Raw genomic sequence first — 21,244 nt, 5'->3', positions numbered from 1 at the left:
ATCCATATTGCTAATGACATTGCCCTGCTTGTCTCTTAATGCATACATCAGGTTTTTACCTATGCCTCGTTTCCTCTTCACTGCATTTAGGCTACCTCCGTTCTTTAGAGCATGCTCGATTCTCTCCATATTAAACTTCCTTGTGTCGGCTACCTTGCGCTTATTTATTAACTTTGATAGCTCTGTTAGTTTTATTCTATCGGTAGGGTTAGACGCCCTCATGCTTTGGCGCTTCTTAATCAGATCTTTCGTCACCTGAGATAGCTTCCCGGTATCCTTTCGAACTGTCCTACCGCCTACTTCTACTGCGCACTCCGTAATTATTGATGTCAGATTATCGTGCATTGAATGAACATCAAGATCGTCTTCCTCAGTTAAAGCCGAATATCTGTTTTGCAGCGCTATCCTAAACTCCTGTGCGTTCCCTCTTACGGCTAACTCGTTAATGGTCTTCTTCTTCACTACCTTCTTCCGTTCCCTCTTCAAGTCTAAGCTAATTCTAGACCTTACCATTCTGTGGTCGCTACAACGCACCTTTCCGAGTAGAGTTAGCGCCTGGTTGCAATAAAATTTGTTCCCGGTCGGTACTAATACCCATATCAGTTTTTAGCATTTGGAAAACGCGATTACCCTCGCCGCTGTGGCTCGACAAAATTTGGCTGGGTCGTGCGAAAATACATGCGCTTTCGAAAGCATGCAGGCAGAGTAACCCCCCAGTGCACGTAACTAGTCAAAAAGCCAAATTTTGTCGAGCTTCACCGCCAAGGGTAATCGCGTTTTCGAAATTCTGAAAACTGATATGGCTATTACTTACAACCGGCTACAAATATCTAATTGCAACTAGGCGCCTAACTCTACTAGATAAAAAGTCAATTTCTTAAAAATTAATAACCAGCTTAACACTCAAGATGATTCACCGGTTTTGTATTGTCCGTCAACCGTGGTAATACCAGAGTCCCAAAAGAATTGAACTGTGGTAATACTATGCCTCAAAAGCCATATTTTTACCCTGAAAAGCCTATTTTTGAAAAAAACTTGAAAGTGTTCGCTGAAACAACCGGTATTATAGCGATTCTAGCGCAACCATTGTGGTGCAGTGCAGATGCGTGTTGTGACACATGGAAAGTCGACCCTAAAATATTAGAATACTGCGCAGCCATTTATGTCGACTACTGAGTAAAAGCAACGCAGGACAGATTGGTGTGCAGACCTCCTCTGTTCGCTTGTACTGCCGCGCAGCACGATGTAGGAGGACGTGCATAAAGCCGTACGACTTGCGCAAACAAGCAAGCGTGCCTGGGAAACGTGGGTGGTCAGAACAGGAAGCCGGAGAAGAATGTGCACGTGGGGTTCTCTCGGCCGCACGTGAAGGATCTGGACGCGAAACATTTGGAAGAGAACTTTATAAAAAAAGAACGCATTTTTATTTTACCCAGCGACACTGACAATGACAATGGTAGAGAGCTGCAAGATAAACGCAGTTACAGTCGGCATATAAGTTACGAATGTATCCCTGGCTCATCTTCACTCACTTAGTGCATGAGTGTGCAGGTTATGGACAGCCGGTCACGCTGGCTAAGTGCTCTTGGCAGTCGAGTGTCTCCATGGTCGAGCAGATGATAGCAGAGGCCCTATCTGCATGAACGAAAAGCAGCTGAGCATGAGTGTGCGGAAGCAGGTAGGAAAGGCGAAAGAAAAATACAGAAGAAAATAGAGGACAAGCAAAAGTAAGGCAGTCAGAAAATGGAAGCTCACCGGTAGAAATTGAGCGGCTAGCGGAAGGGTGTGCCACCAGAGCTGAACGGTGGGGGCAACGTCTGGTTCTGGAACACGTATCCGCCGCTTTTCTCTATCCGGTTCGACTCTGCGGCGGCCTTCGTCTGGTCGGTCAGCACGCAGATCTCCTGTGGGGACCTCTTCTGCTCGACGAACTGCGGGCCCGACGTGAGCGCTCCGAAGCACATCGGGTCGGTGTTCTGGATGGCTCGCATGACCTCCTTGGCGACCGGGTACTCGTCGACAGGGCACTGTTCTTCGTGAAGGAGCGTCGTGATCGACTCCATGCCTTGCTCTTACGCCTTGATGGTGGTTGAGGATGACGGAAACGGCGCGCTACGCAATTCTTGCGGGACACTGCTGGTCCTGGTGGTCAGCGTCATCCAATTCCGAATCGAACACGACCAGGAGCCCGACCTTCGTCGTCTTCTGTCGCGCGCCTCCGGCTCCGGCTTCCGACGGTCGTCAACGTTTTCTTCTATCAGCCTCTGTCTCCGGACGCCCAGGCGCGGAATAATAAAGGCATGGCGAGGAACAAAGCTAGGTTCCTGCTCTCAGCCTGAGCGCACACATACGTTCCTCGGCCTCGCGATAACCAAATTTCCGCGGGGATCGCACTTTGTCCCTCGGTGGAGCGATGTGAGCGTTTTTTATCACTCTTTTCAGAAATGAGCTCGACCTCTGAAAACGATAGATACCCGCAAGATTTTTTCTGTCTTCCCAAGGCCACCCTCTGTCGCAATTCTTAACGCATGTCCCTCGGACATTCCCCCGATAGATCCGCAGCTCTCCGAGCGGTACCCCGACCCCAAGGGATCACCGTGCTCCGAAGGCTCGTGGCCACCTGGCGGGCCTAACCTCTCCCCCAACCCATTCCACCAAAAATTGATGAACAAAAATTGTTTCGATCTATCTCTCTCTATTTTTATATCTTGCTCAAAGACCTTGTTTTCCTTCGCCTCTTTCGCTCCTGCTTTGCTTTCTCTTTCTCTACATGTCACCTTTTCGTCTGGTTACATTCAGCGCATGCCCTGAGCACCCTTTCTTTTCACTCCTGTCATGTTGTTCGCTGAGTTCGTTGCGAGATCAGGGTGGAAATCAAAATATATCTTGCCTTATACTGATAGGATCAAAAGCATGGTATGATCGGTATAAACTGATTTTAACTTGGTACTGAAACTCGCGTAAAGCGGGATAAAACTAAGGTATGCGGTGGAACTTGATCGGTACCCTCGTACCCACCATGACCACAATGAGGTATCATAGTCTTGCTACTGTTAATCAAGTTTCCTAATGAAAAATATGGTGTCACTCTTGATTACATCAAGGTTCGTAGTGTGAAAAATTGAGCTGGAAAGCGTGTTTGCCTTCACGTCAGCGAAAGAGAGAAAGCACTCAGCATGCCGGCGCGTTACGCATATGTGCATAGAAGACTTCAGAAGCGCGCAAGGATTAGTACACAAGTAATATAGCAGTCCTGGAGGCATATGGCAAACTGCAAGATTACAAGTGTTGTTGTTATTAGCCTATCAAGAGATGGCACTGAAGGATCAGCCAAGAATCGGGTGACTATTCACCTGTATTCAGGTAATTAAAATGAAAAGGACGCGGGAAAGCAACACCGGGGGATTCTTCCTCACGAACAGAAAAGGGGTGAAAGTCTTGCTCAAACACCTTGTTTTACTTCGCCAATTTCGCTCCTGCTTTCCTATCACTTTCTCTACATAATTACAAGTGTCTCCATTGATGAAATTTTTCTCCTTTTTTCTTCTGCAGTCTTTCTAACGCAACCGCGCTGGATTTGGACACCAAGCTTTCTGTTGCGAACAAAAGATTAGGTCTTTTAAAATCAGCTTTTGGTATTATAAAATCGGGTACACGGCCCGTCGCAACTGGGGCGTGCCTTCAGATTCCGCTTTCAACAACAGCGCCGTTTGTTATAAAACCGGCATTGTTTGCCCCAGCATGAACAGAAAAGTTCCGCAAACAAGCACAGTGATCGAGATCAAAACCGCGTTAAGAGTGTTACAGTGAATGACACTGAACGCAAAACGTTTGCAATATAACTTTATGAAATCTATGGGGGCATTGTGATATTAGACAGCGAAATTGAGAATGTCGTACTAGAGAGCACTGCGGAATCAACCGCAGCTAGCGTCAATAAGCGAAAGTACAGTAGTCATGTGGAAGATAAGACGTTCTCTCTCCACCTTCTCCGGTATTTAGTTACTGATGAAAAATCAGTATTACAACGATTGAGCATGCGCAGTGGCGCCGTGCATGCCGCCACAAGGGCCAGAGTCCGTGAACGCGGAAGTTGCACTCAGTCGGGCCCGCTAGCCGTTAGGCTCTTGTCGAACCGCGACTCCATGGTCAAGCAAGAGGTGGAGGCCTTCTCTGCATGGAAAAAATGTCACCGCCACATAAGCGCACGCAAGGAACGGGGGAACGCTAAAAAATTCATAGTGAACATAGCAAAAATGAAGGCGAGAAAAAGCGACATAAACAGAAAGTATACGCACGCTGGTAGATATGTGGCTCACAGAAGGGTGTGCCACCAGAGCTAAGCGGTGGAGCCACCGTCTGGTTCTGGAACACGTATCCGCCGCTCTTCTCGATCCGCCTCGACTCTGCGGCGGCCTTCCTCTGGTCGGTCAGCACGTTGACCTCCTGTGGGGACCTCTTCTGCTCGACGAACTGCGGGCCCGAAGTCAGCGCACCGAACCACATCGGGTCCGTGTTCTGGATGCCTTGCATGACCTTGGAGACCGGGCACTATTCTTCGTGAAGGGACGTCGTGGTCGACTCCATGCCTTGCTCTGACGCCTTGATGGAGGTTGATGATGACGGAAAACGGCGCGCCACGCAATTCTCGCCGGACACTGCTGGCCCTGGTGGTCAGTGTCATCCAGGTACGAATCGAACGCGTCCAGGAGCACGGCCTTCGTCGTCTCCTGTCTTCGGCTGCGGCCTCCGACGGTCGTCGTCGTCTTCGGCCATCAGCCTCTGTCTCCGGAACGGAAGCTGAACGTCAAGTTATTTCTATCATCTCTGTGCCTGTTTTTTTCCTTGGCCAAAGTTACTCATGCTTTGTTGTCTCTTCCCCTTCAGATCAACTTTCCGTGTGTCTGTATTTATAATTTTAACGGAATAATGTCGAGTTGTAAGCCAACACTTGTGCTCTTTGACTTTCTGTTTGTCTCCAGTTGTTCGTGTTATTCTTGGTTAAATATATCAATAAGTGGCCGGAAGATGTACGAGGCTATGTTGCAGATGAAAAGAACTTGTCTTATATTTGTACTCTCTGTAGTGATATAACTGATTAAATAAATAATCAGAATGGTTATTTGGCCCGAAATATTCAGTAAAATTGAAGGTGGAACGTTATGCAGAACGTCGTAACCAGCACATCGGTGTTTATATTCCAGGTGTTTCAGGGAAGCCTGCCACAAATATTTAAATGTCGGGTTGTGGCGTACAGTGGGCCTTTTTGTGGCATAGTAGCCAGTGTTGCCGGACGTCGAAAACAGGCGAAACATGTTGACTATTAAAGTGAGTAATTTTATTCTAATCGACAACGTTTACTATTTTCCATGGGCACCTGGTTGCAGTTATATATTTGTAGCCGGCTGTTAGTAATAGCCATATCATTTTTTTTAATTACAAAAATCCGATTACTCTCGCCATTGTGGCTCGACAAAATTTGCCTATTTCGGTAATTACGTGCACTTGAGGGGTTATTTTGCCTGCGTGATTGTCCAAAACGCATGTATTTTTGCTTAGAGTAGCCAAAATTAGTTGAGCCACAGCGGCGAGGGTAATCGCGTTTTCGAAATTAAAAAAAACTGATATGGCTATAACTAACGGTCGGCTACAAATCACTAATTACAATCACGTGCCTATCGGTAATAGTTAAAAGTTAACTATTGAAATTTAGTTTTTCGCTTTACTAATTAACATGATTCATCTGTTTTTTGACGACGGCCAACGCTGGTATTGCTATGCCACAGACAGCTTCTCTTAACCTCAAAAACTCCCTTTTTAAAAATTAGTGACTGGTTGTCCTGAAACACCTCCTGGTATATAAATATATACGCATACCGTTCTTATCTATGTCTCCCCCTCCCCCGCCCCCACGCACACTCTTTTCTCGCATACAGCCACAAAAGGAACTAAAAGAAACTGATAGGGGATGCAATGCGCCGGTCCGAAGTAAATACGGTGCATTATACTTTCATTTTCGTTTGCATGGCACGACACAGCACACACATGTGTTTACACCCGCTTTACTTTCCTTATTCACCATCCCGGACAGATAGACACGCCTGGCCACCATTCGGTGCTTGATGTGCGCGTGCGTACAATCGGTCTTGCTCCACATTCCTAGGGAAATCATTCGGCATTTCATCTGACTACTGCAACTTTAACCCCAGACCCTTTGATGCCATGGTGACCCTGGTTGTGCGTAGATCAGGCGTCATATATGCATAAAGGGTATCCGAAGGGAAATCATCCTCTCGCTTCACTTACACATGCTGCCAGTTGTGTTCCCTCGAGAGCAGGCTATCCCGTCTGGCGCTGATGCGCTCTTCGAAGGCGTTGCTGTTCGGCTCGCTGGGCTCGCCGCACGTTTTTGACGCCTTGTACGACGCTTGCTTAAGGTCCCGCTTCGATGAGACCCACTCACAAACACCGCACAGGGCTGTTAAATCACCAAGCTCGTACACTGCCACTTCAACGAAAGAGTAGCATTCGGTGAGCGAGCGCTTCTCTGAGGTCTCCTATCCTCTTCTCAGCTCACTTTTCACCTCACCCTCCTCCTTCCACGGTAGCCACCAGCCGGGTTATTCCTTTGGCAACCACCCTCAGGTTGCGCATTCCTCCGACCGCGTCAGAACCTCCTTCGTCCACGGTATCCACTATTAGGAATGAACGCCAGCTGGTATTAGGATTGGCGCCAGCAGGTCTCGAGGATTGCCGCCAAAACAGCATCGCTCGCCAGGTGTCAGAGGGGTGCATTTACCGCGCTCGCCCGGTCGTGGCGTGGGACAAGCGGGCAGCAGGGTTCTGCGTTAATCCCTTTAAGGAGTCGCCGCCGCCGCCAGCCAAGTGGTGCCGGCTGTCTCCAGATCCCTGAATCTCTACCGACCCGGCTACTCCTGGCTTCCCGGGATCTGAAAGGGTGGAGAGCTTCCGGCGTGGGAACGGATCGTCACAGCGGCTGGTCCACAAGCTTCGCTGGCTATTGCTAACGGCAGAACAACTTGGGATTATTTCCCGACGGGGCGCCGCGGCTTTGCGCCTCGGCTTCTTTGAAGTTCGCCAAGCGGGGAAGAGCGGGCCGACCAGCTGACGTCCCCTACCAGTCCGCCCGGGTTCTGACCGCATACCTCTCTCCCTCGGGCTCAAGTTATATCAGGGGCATGTCCATGTGTGCGGAGGTGTCCGTTTGTGCGTGAGAGTGAAAGTCTTGGCCACACCCACCACGGCGAGGGCGTCCCCTGCCTGGGGAATTTAGGGAAGACGCAGTGTACAAAACTCTACGGCGAATGCCGTTAATGCAGCTCACTTCTGAACTCAAAAGCTTGTTAATATGTAAAATAAACCAAGCCTTCTTTCTCTACTAACGAACCCTTCACTCAGCGGCACTCCCGTCCGGGTCGGAGCGGGTGTCATATTTACCGAGGTTGTGTCGAGAAGCGGCCCCGATCCCCACCTTTACCAACTGGTTGCCAGCGGTGGAAGGGACCAGGTGACACCGTTCGGCATGTACGGGTGAGCGCCTTGTCTTTGTTCTAGGATTCACCAGGCTTTAAACTCTGGGTAAAAAGTTTGAACTGCTGGTAATCGGGTGCCTGTAGCACAGTGTAGTTTGCACAGAACCATAGAACATTAGTGAGTGGGCGAAGCCACCATTTAAGGCAGCGATCATGGACTTCAGGAAGGTTGATAAGGAAGAGCTGTTGATGATATGTGAAGAGTTGGGTGTAGAAGTGGAGGAAGTAATGAGGAAAGTTCCAATCATAAAAGCCATCAGTAATAGCGATGCGGACGAAGAAAAAATAGAAATTGCATGGCAAATGGCAAAAACAGAGCTTGAACGGCAAAAAAGAGAGCAAAGAATGGAAAAAGAAAGCAGAGGATGGAAAAGAAGATAACCAGAGACAACTGATATGATGGCGCTCCAACTTGAAAGCCAGCGTCTGGCAGCCCAAAACGAGGGAGCAAGCATTAATGATAGATTAAGCCGCCTAGAGTCACCGTACAGACAATTGGATGTATCCCTACAAGATGGGCGAAGACATTGGTCTGTACCTAATTAACTATGAAAGGGCGTGCCAAAAGAGGAAAATCGCAGAAAACTTGTGGTCACAACGCCTGCTAGGCCTTTTACCGTGCGAGGCGGCTAATGTGATCACCAGGCTTAGCGAACAGCACAATAGCCAAACGGGCGAGTTGGTGGTACACATTGGTGGCAAACAGCGCAACGACGCGGACATAGTGGAAGAAAATACAGGACAAGCGCTGACTCACAACTGAAATTTATTTAAGGAAAGCAGTACATTTTATAGAAAAAGTGGCCAACTTATCAGCTAGTACATAGACAAAACCCAAGTTTCTACGTGGCACTTAGTTTAAAGATTTTTTTCTCAGCGAAGTCGCACAAAGATGGCATGCCATTTCGGGCTATTGTAACTGAGAGGAGCACTTGGCAATATGAAATTTCAGGGTATCTAAAGAAATTCTTGGCTACTTTGGCTATTAAGGACCCATTCAGAGTTCGCAACTCTAAATGTGTGGTAAATTTTCTGCGACATGAAAACCCAGGCTCATGTACAGTGTTCAGTATTGACGTGGTCGATCTGTTCTATTCCCTCCCTCACAATGAATTGATGAACGCGGTTTCAAAATATGTAACAATTGACAATGATGAAGAACAGTTTATTAGAGGGTGTGGCATTTCTGTGGCTAGCTCTCTTGAGCTGCTGTCTTTTTATTTAAAGTCAATGTTCGTGGAATGGGACAGTAAACTGTATACCCAAAAAGCGGGTGTTTGCATTGCATCTAGGGTGGCACCAGCAATTAGCAATATATTTTTGTCCTTTGTTGATTGTGGTATCCAGGAAAATCTGTCGGGAATGGCGTCACGCATCTTTCGTTACGTCGATGACTTCTTGATTTTTGTAGGAAAAACTAACTTTTCAAGGCGCATGACTGATGTACTAAAAGTATTTAAAGAAAATGCTTTAGGTCTAGAGTTCACCACTGAGGTCACGGTCGGTAGTAAGCTACAATTTTTAGATCTGAGTTTGAAGGTTGCGACGGGGCACGTCTGTTGGGAATATCGTCCAAGGATGGGAAAACCGCTGTTGAATTATAAATCGCATCATTCCAAAACAGTTAAAACAGGAATTGTGGTCTCATCTCTTTTGTCCTCATTATCAAAATCTTGTATCCATATGGCAACCAACAGCTTCAACGAACAAATTAAAAGGTTGAAGGAAGCTGGATACCCGGATGGTGTTATGTTATTGGGCTGTAACAAGGTAGCCAAAAGGCTTAGGAATCCATCTTTGGTCCCTAGTCCTGGAAAAGAGAAGGAAAAGAAAAAGTTTGCCATCCTCCCATACGTACACCGCATGCCACATAATCTTAAAAATGTGGCAAAAAGGTATGGCGTAGGGGTGGTTTTTTCAGCACCCAAGAAACTTAAAAGGGTTTGTGCTGTTTTGGAAAGAAAGGCTGAGCAACGAAAAGAATCTGAAACAACTTGTGGGGTTAAGCACGAAACAATGTATGTGCCGTGCGCAGAAGAGGTTGTGTACAAAATCCCAATGTCATGCGGACAAATATATATCGGGCAGACGGGGCGTTGCATCAATACACGTTTGAAAGAGCATGCAAATAATCTGGAAGCTAACAAATCTAATCATCTAGTTCACCATGTTCGAGACTGCCAATTTTGTTTTCCTTCATTGCTTTACTGTGATATCCTCTACAAACACCCGTCCCGATTAACACGTGAGATTATGGAAGCATATCACATGAAGAAAAAAACAAGGTTATGTGTCAGTAAGCCATCTATTTCATTATATGACAGTGAGGTTGCATTCCTCGATGCCACGTAGAAACTTGGGTTTTGTCTATGTAGTAGCTGATATGTTGGCCACTTTTTCTATAAAATGTACTGCTTTCCTTAAATAAATTTCAGTTGTGAGTCAGCGCTTGTCCTGTATTTTCTTCCACTTTGTCCGCGTCGTTGCGCTGTTTGCCACCAATTTGCGAACAGGATGCGGAAAATTATGAAAAGGTGAAATCGGCTCTACTAAAAAATACTGCCTTTCCGATGAGGCATTTCGGCAGCGGTTTAGGGAGGCGACAAAAAAAAGCAATGTGGATTATGCGCAGTTCGCGTACACATTGAAAAGCAACCCTGTAGAGGGGCTTAAGGGGGCAGGCGTTTACGAAAGCAGGGACAAGGTAAGTTGGACACCTGAACCGCGCCGTAAGGGAAGGGATAAAGGAGGGAGTGAAAGGGGAAAGGAAGGGGGAGGTGCCGCAGTGGAGGGCTCCAGAATAATATCTACCACCTCGGCATCTTTAATGTGCACTGAAATCGCACAGCACACGAGCGCCTCATCGTTTTGCCTCCATTAAAAACGCAGCCGCCGCGGTCGTGTTCGAACCGGGAAACTCCGGATCAGTAGCCGAGCGCTCTAACCACTGAGCCACCGCGGCCGGGTGAGTGCGTCTGTCTGGAACAGTTTTTCCGCGGCATTCCACCGTCCGTAAAACTCTGGGTGCAGGACAAAGAAAAGGTAGAGACAGTCGAGCGTGAAGCTCAAGTAGCAGACGAATTCTCGACGCGGAGGAAGGCGAATGCGGAGGAAGGCCAATCAGAAAAAGGAACTAGCCCAAGAAAGTATTTTTCTTGTAGAATGCCGGCTCTAAGTGGAACTGTGCGGCAGGGTGCAACACAAAAAAAGGTCACCGAAAAGGCTCCAGAGAAGAGCGGCAGTCAAACGAAGGACGAAGGGGTAGAAAAGGCGCCGAAAAAGGAGTTCGTGGCCGGGCAACCATTTCGGTGTTATAACTGACAAGAAATAGGGCACATCGCTGCAAGATGTAGAAACCAGCGAATGGTGTTCTCGTACGTAAACGGTAGGGATGAAAACCTAGAACTGCTTCGACCTTACCTCCATGAGTTAGAGGTAAATGGCAAGCCTTGTAAGGTGCTCAGGGACAGTACGGCTACGATGGATGTAGTGCACCCATCTTATGTGACGTCTGAGGATTTCACGGGAGATGTAACGTGAATTAAACAGGTGTTGGAGGAGCACAGTGTTTGCTTACCTATGGCAAGGGTTGAGATTTTAGGTCCGTTTGGAAAACGGGTGACGGAGGCAGCCGTCTCGAAAACAGTGCCGTTGGAATATCCTTATCTGTTCTCAAACCTGTCTGACCGACATTTGGGTGAGCGAGGACAGATCCTTGGAGCAGGAAAATGAATGTTCCTAGAATGCTTTGTGTAGTGGACCATTCAAAACACAAGTCAAGCAGGAAGCTTCTCTACCGCAAGAAGAAATATTCTGCTAGCTATTCAAGGTCATTTGGTTTTTTAATAGTGCCATATCGGCTCTGCTATGCGGCTGAAGGTAAAAGCCTTCGGCCTTAGGACTTTTGACCAAGACTTTACGTGTCCCCAGTTTCTCGTGTCCCGGCCCTGGAGCCATCGCGGAGACCACACCGTAGCCGAGGGAGCCTTCGCGTGCTAGCGGCGCCCTTTGTGCGTGTGTCACTCTGTTCTCGCTTTGGAGCCTTTTTCCCTCGAACATCCTACATAACAGGATGATTGATGCCAGAGTGATTGCTGGGCGGCGTCAATGAGCATCTCCTTCGTGAGCTGTCTGTGAAATCTGCTATTTGCTGCGGTACCGCTGTCTTCCTTTCGTATGTTGTATGTTCACCAGTGTGAACGATGGCAGATCGGAACGCTCCGGCTCGAAGTTCGAATCCGCAGTGCTTAGTGGTCCTTTGAGCTCCGGAGAAACCACAGTATGGGGTCCTGTCCTTTCTGCATTGTCCCTTCCCATTCTGCGGGGAAACCTTGGGTGTAAGAAAAGCAAAAATGTATGTATCATTTGAAGAGTAGACGTGTAAGGCGCTCCTCACTGCCAGCTTGAAAAGACGCTGAAGACAACTCTAAGTTTTAATGCGAAAGCGCAATATGGCTCTCTTGTGTCCGCAAACTTTGTCCGCAGAATGGGTCCTCACGATTCAGAGGTTAAAACGTGCAAATTAGTTCTTAATCCGAGTACAATGTAACTGCCATCAGCCCACCGTGGCACTGCGCATCAGCGCGTTGGTAGAATGCCTCCCGACAGCCTTCCGAAACTATATGTGGAAACATGAGCCTTACGGGCGATCGAGAAGCGCAACATGGTTTCACATGCCCCACCGGTTGCTGTGTTTGGAACAGCCATGGAGTTGACAGAGACCACTGCATTAGTAGTGGTATGAAGGCTCCCCTTGACCTATGAATCCATGAAAGAGAAAGGAGTACTTGCGCGGGAGGGATCTCTCATGCTATCGCATTGTATTCTTAAGGGCAGGTTAAGCGTCGTCCAAGATGTTTTCAAAGCGATAACGTTAAGGCTCCCATTGTGATGAACATCCGGCGTCATCGGCGTCGGAGTCGGCGTTGTGAGCGAAAAATCCCCCGAGAAGCAACCTATATGGGCAACCTATATGGGTGACCTTGTGATCACAACCTTCCGACCGTATTGTGAGCAAACTCACCTTCGTGGCAGGTGGCTGTTAGATAAATCATTGTTCGCGAGAAGTTGCCCAGGAGGAGCAAGCTGGGTCGCACAAGCCCCACCGATGGCAGCACCTGCCATCGCAGGGCCGATGCACCACTCCACTAGCAGTGGAATGAGGACTCTCGGGTTCCTTTGAACGTAAAACCGAGAATGACCAATTCCGCATATATGGGCGTTAGCCGATTAAAGCTATCGCGTCATACGCTTAAGGCGGAGCTTAAAGGTGCCCTAAAGAGGAATCTGAAGTCTTTTTACCGCGGGAACTCAATCTACACGCTCCGAGCATTCTTATGAACTTCTAATTATTGTCCTGTGCGGCTGATTTCCCTAATTTAAATCGGATTAAACGTCCCGACTCCCGCTTTTTTTAACTCAACGCTGAAGGTAGGAGGAGTCAACCAACGCGTGGAGTGTCCTTCAACCAGTCCCGTGGCGGATTGTCGCTCTGCCGTTGGAGGAGTGAGACGTAAATCCAAGGAGTCCACGCGTATTTTTATTCCCGTGGGCCTAATTTCCGGCTATGTTGTCTGCGACTGAAACTATTTATTCACAGAAACCTAAAAAACAAAATAAAGACGAAAGCGAAGCACCAGTGTGAAGATTATGAACTTCCTGGCACATCTGGCAGTCGGATGAAAAATCCGACAAAAATACTAAAATACACGGCTGCAGCTTCCACAAGGTGCTTTCTCTGCTTTGAACGGAAAAATCTTAATTCGACAAGTGAATTTGTGACTCAGAGTTTATATTACAGAAAACAAAACAAGTGTGGACAGTGAAGGAATACTATTTACATAAATGCCAACACAGCAGTTCAGCAGATGCCAGCTTAGGAAAACCTGATAGTGTCTAGGCTACTAACTGCTTGCGTATACTTCAAGAGTCACAGTGCTTACATAGTTTACGACACACAGAGGCTGACGAGGAGCATGTTTACCCAGTGTGTGCTGGGTCTGCAGAAACACATTTTGCAACAATCGTAAACATGTACTTATGCATTGCACTTGTACATGCTTAAGCATTGCTGAGAACGTTGTAGGAGGCAAGACCGCGCAAAATAATGCAGCTCGATCTGCGCAGCGAAACTGCGCCATAAAGAAACCTAGCTTACGTTTTCTTGTCTGTCAGCCGGAAGTGCTGTTCTGGTGGGTGTGTGTCAATCATCTATTCTTTATCACAGCATGAATTTAGTGATTAGATGCTTAACTGCTAGTACCATCTCTGGCTGCATAGCAAGCTGTCAGGAATCAGTCATTTTATGGGCTTAATTTTTTTCCCTTTGACCACTTCTTGAATGAGCGCCTAAGGACAGATACAGTGGGCACTCGTGAGATGTTAATATTTTATTTAGGATTTAGTCACCTGAAAATAAATTCGCTTTGACACTCGTTTGTCGTACGGAAGCTAGGGACGAAAGCCATCACAGAACCACATCTGGCCATACTCGAATCTGAGGCGTGCCACAATATGCCACATGTATCCGTCCTCTCTCTCCGAAGTGCTCTCGCTTCTGGTCAAGGCCACTGGAAATCTGTGGAAAACCTCTTCTCGTGCCCTTTCACTCGCGCAGCCGCGGTGAAGGAAGCTTAAGGGACGCCATTCTTTCGCGTTTTTGCGCGGCCCTTCTCGCGCAACCTGATGCACTGGAAGAGCAGCACACGGTCCTCTAGGCGATGGCCACACATGCTCGCGGCTGGGCAAAACGCGCCTGGAAACGGAGACTACAAGATTTCCTTCTGCTGGAGCCCATGTGCTTGCGATGCCCTCGTGCTGGGCTCCCGTGAGCACGAAATAACGTGCTGGCTCCCTGTCTGCCTGCGAAGTCACCTTCGTAACGCTCGCCGAGGGTGCGCTTTGCAAGGCGGGTACTATGATTTAGACCTGGAGGTTTCGCGTTTGCAAACGCACGCACATGTAGCAGGCACCCATTCCGCCTATGAACAAGGCTTGTCGCTGCTCCGGTGCTGGGCGCGCGCAAGGTGTCGACTGCAACGTCTAGGGCTATAGGCGGCGATTTTCGGAGCGCTATGCGAGGGCCTTGTACAACAACAACAAATACAACAACAACAACAACAACAACAACAACAACAACAACAACAACAACAACAACAACAACAACAACAACAACAACAACAACAACAACAACAACAACAACAACAACAACAACAACAACAACAACAACAACAACAACAACAACAACAACAACAACAACAAGAACAACAAGAACAACAACAACAACAACAACAGGGGAGCTATCTGGATCCAGCGCTGCGTAGTGCTGAAATATGGATTACTAGGTTTCAGTGACTGGCGGAGTCCCCCATATAAGGCAGGAGTCAAAGCGCTGTGATATGACAGAACAGTAGTTACACTCTTAACCTTTGCGCGCCTTAGGGTAACGCGTATTACGCGGCAATTGCACTCACGAGAGAAAACAGCTAGTCCGTGCTGCCTTCTCTATAAGCTCGCTCGAAGCTAAGATCAGTACGCATATCCTGCATACAGTGCCGCGTAAACACGACCTAGCGTGAGTTCGCTTGCTTCGTGTCGACCACAATGTGCATGAGTTCACATCCCTGAAATGAGCGATACTTACACAATAAATAACATCAATTTTGCATTACACATCCAGCTATACACAGCTTTTTACAAAAGGAAGAGGCGCTAGCATGCGCCACTAGCATGCGCCGCCTCGTGGGACGGGCTGCGCATCGTCGTCGATGGCGGGAGGGGGCAGCAGTCGCGCCACTAGGCAACGTCTTCAAACGGCCACCTGAGGCGCGGCGAACGAGAGCGACGACGCGCTCTCGGACGAGCTGGGCGGCGTGTCAAGCACAGGAATCGACAGGTCCAGGTACTCCTGCAATCAGACAGGAAGGGGGATTTCGTTACAGCACACGTTGTCTGACTCGGCACTTCTACCTTTTATTTTTTAAATGACCTTCGGTCTCTGCTGTTCAGCTAGCTTCCAGCGGAATAAATCTCCACTTCTCTAAAGCTGTTTTATTGACGATTCTTAATGCCATTATAGAAACGGCCGACAACCAGTCCAAATGATAAAGGCAATAATCGGGCCCTGTTTAGAAACTGGAGCGCGTAATAATATAGAAAATTATCGCCCAATCTCTGTCTTGCCAGCGTTATTCAAGAATACTGGAAAAAACATTTACTCCTGACAGTGCATATTCTCCTGGATAAGCGTAGAGTCATTTCTCACAGAGTCCCAATGTGGATTCGTTCATGACAGAGGCACTTAACTCCTTCTCAAGGATTTTGTTGATATCTTGAATTCCCTCTTTGAAGCTAATCAATTCGCGTGAGCACTGTTCCTGGATGTGCAGACCTGTCCTGTTCCATTGAAGTCCCTCCTCCTCCTGTTCCTGGATGTGAGTAAATAGTTTGGTAGCATATGCCGTAGTCTTGTTATAACTAAAATTTTATTGATGGGATTTACAGGCCCCTTTTTCCTGTTGTTAATAATTTTTTTACAGAATAGGCGGCATTTATTCTCTATCGCGAAGTCTCGTAGTGATTTCGCTGATATCAAAGCTGGCGTTCCCCAGTGTTCCATCTTGAGCCCCTTATTACCTAAAGTTTTCATTAACTTTCTCGCTTGCTTAGCACCGGCTCGCCTCTGCCATCATGCAGACGATATGATCGACCGTCCATGAAAAAAACACTTGCCTCATGCCATCAATGGTCTTCTGAATGCTTCTGTGAAAGCTATGGATTGGTTTGCACAAAATATTACCAATAATAATGCATGTAAAACCCAACTGATTGGTTTCTGTATTCATTTAGAGAAAGTTTAACTCGACAGTTCGTTAATTTCGCGTACATCGAACTGTGATCCCTCTTCTTGCGCACCACTAAACTACACCCCCTGCATTAAATGTGAATATTTAATGCAGGAGCAGCTAACTGGCGAGGAGCGGGGAGATTGTCATGTGGCACGCGCGTCACGGAGTAAAGCGTTAGATGGACGTCGCTGAAAAGTGGAAATCAGGTGCCTATCAAAACTAGTTTATAAGGTAACTTTTAGGCTTAGTTAATCGTTTTGCTAGTTAACGCGTTACGCCGCAAGAAGCGCCTATTTACAGAAAAAAGATTGAAAACATCGTGCGAGCTTCCCTGAAAACACACACACACACACACACACACACACACACACACACACACACACACACACACACACACACACACGCACACACACACGCGCACACACACACACACACACACACACACACACGCGCACACACACACACACACACACACACACACACACACACACACACACACACACACACACACACACACACACACACACACACACACACACACACACACACACACACACACACACACACACACACACACACACACACACATCCCACCGGCGGCATGGTTGTTTTTTCTGCTGCTTTATAAGTAATTTTCTTTAAAAAAACTAATTGATTGGCACTAGATATTAAAAAAAAGAAACATTCCCCTATGCACCTTGATTTCGGTGACTGTTGGCTTCATATATATATATATATATATATATATATATATATATATATATATATATATATATATATATATATATATTTATGAAGGGAGCCAACAGTCACCGGTGGGTTCGGATCCCACCGGCGGCATGGTTGTTTTTTCTGCTGCTTTATAAGTAATTTTCTTTAAGCAATTTATTAATCTAAGAATTATTATTCTACTGATAAGCATAACACATTTAAAAAAAAATAAAAAAAAATTAACGTTCCCCTATGCACCTTGGTTTCGGTGACTGTTGGCTCCCTTCATAAATTTGTCAAACGGGCCCCTCATTTCCTTTAACTTGTCTGCTGATAGCTTAACGAGGGTCTCGGTTCTGGCAGTCTTAGTGCCAAAGGTAGCGTAAGAGGGCTCTCGCACAGTTTCCGCCCTCGCCGTTAGATGACGTTCTACGTCACGCTCGCGGTATTACAGGACGTGCTACGTCCGCCGCTATGGTCGAGGGTGGCGCTGGTGAACACTCTCAAGGCTCGCTTACACCCAGTAAACATAAATACCCACGAGAGCAGCAGATTGGACAGCCGTCGCCGTAGCTCAGTTGGTAAGAGCACCGGACGCGATATTCGGAGGTCGTGGGTTCGGATCCCACCGGCGGCATGGTTGTTTTTTCTGCTGCTTTATAAGTAATTTTCTTTAAGCAATTTATTAATCTAAGAATTATTATTCTACTGATAAGCATAACACATTTAAAAAAAAAAAAAAAAAAATTAACGTTCCCCTATGCACCTTGGTTTCGGTGACTGTTGGCTCCCTTCATAAATTTCTCAAACGGGCCCCTCATTTCCTTTAACTTATATATATATATATATATATATATATATATATATATATATATATATTGTAGTGTGGTAATCTTCATCGATATAACCACTGACATGCGTCGCGTGCTGCCGCTCTCAAGGACGAAGAAGTTGTTCGCTGCCTTGCTCTTTCGCCACGCCTGACGCTTCGCTGCGAGTCTCCCCTGAGCGGCTGGAATCATCTGGGTTCACCGAATAAACACACCCCTACAATTGGTGCAGGTGCTGCTGGGTACGTTCCCGTCCACCCTGGAACTAAGAAGCCGCACGTTACCCTCTGCTTCCAGCATGCCGGATGACACTGCCACGACATCGTCGCCCCTCCCAACCACCGTGCTGTGTTCTGGAGCTCTACGGCAGCGTGATCCGTGCTTCTTCAGTGGCACAGCCGACCAGGACGTCGACGATTGGTTGGCGGCATATGAGCGCGTCAGTAGCTACAACAGATGGGACGACGCTATCAAGCTAAGCAATGTAATCTTTTATCTGACTGACGTGGCGAACCTCTGGTTTCGCAACCATGAGGCAGACCTGCCATCTTGGTCTGCATTTAAAAAGAATTTTGCAGAAGTGTTCGGCCGCCCTGCAGTTCGCAAGCTCCGGGCAGAACAACGCTTGCGTGAGCGCACTCAGCAAGTCGATGAGTCGTTCACTAGTTATATAGAGGACATCGTGGACCTATGCAAGCGTGTCGATCCGCTAATGACTGAAGCGGATAAGATCGAGAACATCATGAAAGGCATCTCTGACGACGCGTGCCAAATGCTCTGGGTAAAAAATCCTGCCACGGTGAGTGACGTGATCAAGCTTTGCCAGAGCTACGACGTGCTTCGTAAGAAGCGCGCTTCTACCCGGCGGTCCGGTGTTAGAGACGACGCCATCTCTACACTTGCGCTGGGCGGTTCTACCCCATCAGAGGACAGCCCTTTACTTCAGCAAATCAAAGCCTTCGTTCGAGAAGAGGTCGCCCGCCAGCTATCGCTGGTCCCTCAGTTACAGGATAGTGGCCGCCTTGTTCCTGACATGGCTCCGTCTTTGGCCCCTACCATACGGCGTGCCGTTCAAGATCACATCGCTGACGTTCTTCCTCCCAGCTCCATGCTCCCGCCCAGCCCTGTGCTGCCGCCCAGCCCCGTGCCAGCGCAAGTAACGGCACCACTGACTTACGCCCAAGTTGCGGCCAGGCCGCTCATGCCATCAGCATCTCTTTCCTACCAGGCCGCTCCTTCCAACCTTCCTTCGCCTTTGCCTGGGTCTGCATTCCATGTCCCTATTCCAAGGGTACGCCAACGCCCTACGAACCCTTGGCGTACCGCGGACAACCGACCAATCTGCTACTCTTGCGGGCTGCCGGGCCATGTCGCACGCCTTTGCCGCCAACGCCTTCCACCTTCTCGACCTGAACTATGGAACTACTCCTACAATACAGACCAGCCCTCGCCGAGAAATCCGCCCAGTTCCGAATTTGTATCTCGTGACAATCAAACGTACACAGCTCGCCGATCACCTTCCCCTCGTCGCCGTTCCCCGTCCCCACTCCGACGTTCTACCGGCACCGTTGAGGGAAACTAACAGTCGCAGTTCCCGGGGCAAGAACTGCGCTTGGTTCGAACTCTTCAAGTCCTCGGTGTTCTCCCACTAACGTAATTCAAGTGTTTGTCGACGGCGTCGCAGTACTCGCTCTAGTCGACACGGGCGCTGCCGTATCAGTCATCAGTGAAGCTCTTTGCCGTCGTCTTCGTAAGGTGACCACCGCACTTTCCGACTTTTCGCTTCGCACCGCCTCATCACAGCGCATTCATCCCTCAGCGGCGTGCACGGCCCGTGTTCTCATCGAAGACGTCTTATACACCATCGAGTTTATTGTACTGTCTCGCTGCTCACACGACATCATCCTGGGCTACGATTTCCTTTCCACTCATCATGCCGTTATTGACTGCGCCCGCGCGGAAGTTTCCTTTTTACCTCTTTGTGATACCGTCTTGTGTGACGTCCCTACCCGGCCTGCAAAACTCCTCGTCGCCAGTGACACAGACATTCCTCCATTTTCTGCTGCCCTCGTTCCACTCTCCTGTGAAAGCGTTATTAGTTCGACTGTCTTCTTCACACCTTCCGACGCCGCTTCACGCCATCCCTGCCTCCTGCTTCCATTTGCGGTCCTCAAGATCGAAGATGGCCTTAGTGCAATGTACGTCTCAAATCCATTTTCGTGCCCGTCCGTCCTGCTACGCGGCGAGTGTCTCGGTCGTATTGAAGAACTTGATCCCGCGCTTGTAAATACTCTTCCTGCAACGCCTACTTCATTAGACGTTAATGTGCTCAGCTCTTGCGATACAGCGACCGCTTCGACACCACCCGATGTTCTTCAACAAGCTATTGACGCAGATCTCCCACCCGCACAACGCGATCAACTCGCTGCTCTTCTACAGAACTTCACTTCTGCCTTCGACCTTCCTCACACTGCTCTGGGTCGCACGTCTGTCGTTACGCACGCAATCGACACTGGTACAAACGCACCTTTACGACAGCGTCCTTATCGCGTGTCGGCCTCTGAGCGCCAAGTCATTGCTGACAACGTGGACGACATGCTTCGCCGGGGCGTCATACAGCCATCTAACAGTCCATGGGCTTCTCCGGTTGTTTTGGTCACCAAGAAAGATGGTTCCATCCGGTTTTGCGTCGATTACCGTAGGCTTAACAAAATCACGCGCAAAGATGTCTATCCTTTGCCGCGAATCGACGACGCCTTGGACTGTTTACAGGGAGCCGAGTATTTCTCCTCTTTGGATTTGCGCTCCGGCTACTGGCAGGTACCGATGGCTGATAATGACCGCTCGAAAACTGCCTTTATAACACCGGATGGATTATACGAGTTCAACGTTATGCCCTTTGGCCTCTGCAATGCCCCGGCTACTTTCGAGCGCCTGATGGACACTGTTCTTCGTGGACTCAAGTGGCAGACCTGTCTTTGTTATCTGGACGACATCGTAGTTTTTTCTGCCGACTTTTCTTCTCACCTTCTCCGCCTAAAGGATGTCCTCACGTGTCTCGCCGGCGCTGGGCTTCAGTTGAATTTGATGAAGTGCCACTTTGCCGCTCGAAAACTCACAATTTTAGGCCACGTAGTTTCTAAGGACGGCATTCTTCCCGACCCCACCAAACTTCGCGCAGTTGCAGAGTTCCCGAAGCCAACCTCCCTGAAGCAGCTTCGGAGCTTTATCGGCCTCTGCTCCTACTTTCGACGTTTCATCTTGAACTTCGCCTCTATCATCGCTCCTCTGACCCAGCTCCTTG

The 21,244-nt window shown here is 48.3% G+C and overlaps 1 protein-coding gene across 1 annotated transcript; it reads right to left on the bottom strand.

Moving 5' to 3' along the window:
- Window positions 1–1,551: 1,551 nt before the first annotated feature.
- LOC144133181 (importin-7-like) lies at window positions 1,552–2,100 on the bottom strand. Its single transcript, XM_077666070.1, has 2 exons — window positions 1,756–2,100; window positions 1,552–1,635 (listed from the first exon to the last, which is right to left on the bottom strand). Exon 1 carries the CDS (start codon window positions 2,061–2,063, stop codon window positions 1,773–1,775), a length of 291 nt encoding a protein of 96 aa, XP_077522196.1. The 5' UTR covers window positions 2,064–2,100; the 3' UTR covers window positions 1,552–1,635; window positions 1,756–1,772.
- Between the last annotated feature and the right edge of the window lie 19,144 nt (window positions 2,101–21,244).

This window comes from Amblyomma americanum, chromosome 1 (assembly GCF_052857255.1).
Source record: "Amblyomma americanum isolate KBUSLIRL-KWMA chromosome 1, ASM5285725v1, whole genome shotgun sequence".
NCBI lineage: Eukaryota > Metazoa > Arthropoda > Arachnida > Ixodida > Ixodidae > Amblyomma > Amblyomma americanum.
This window is presented reverse-complemented; position numbering and strand designations above follow the sequence as displayed.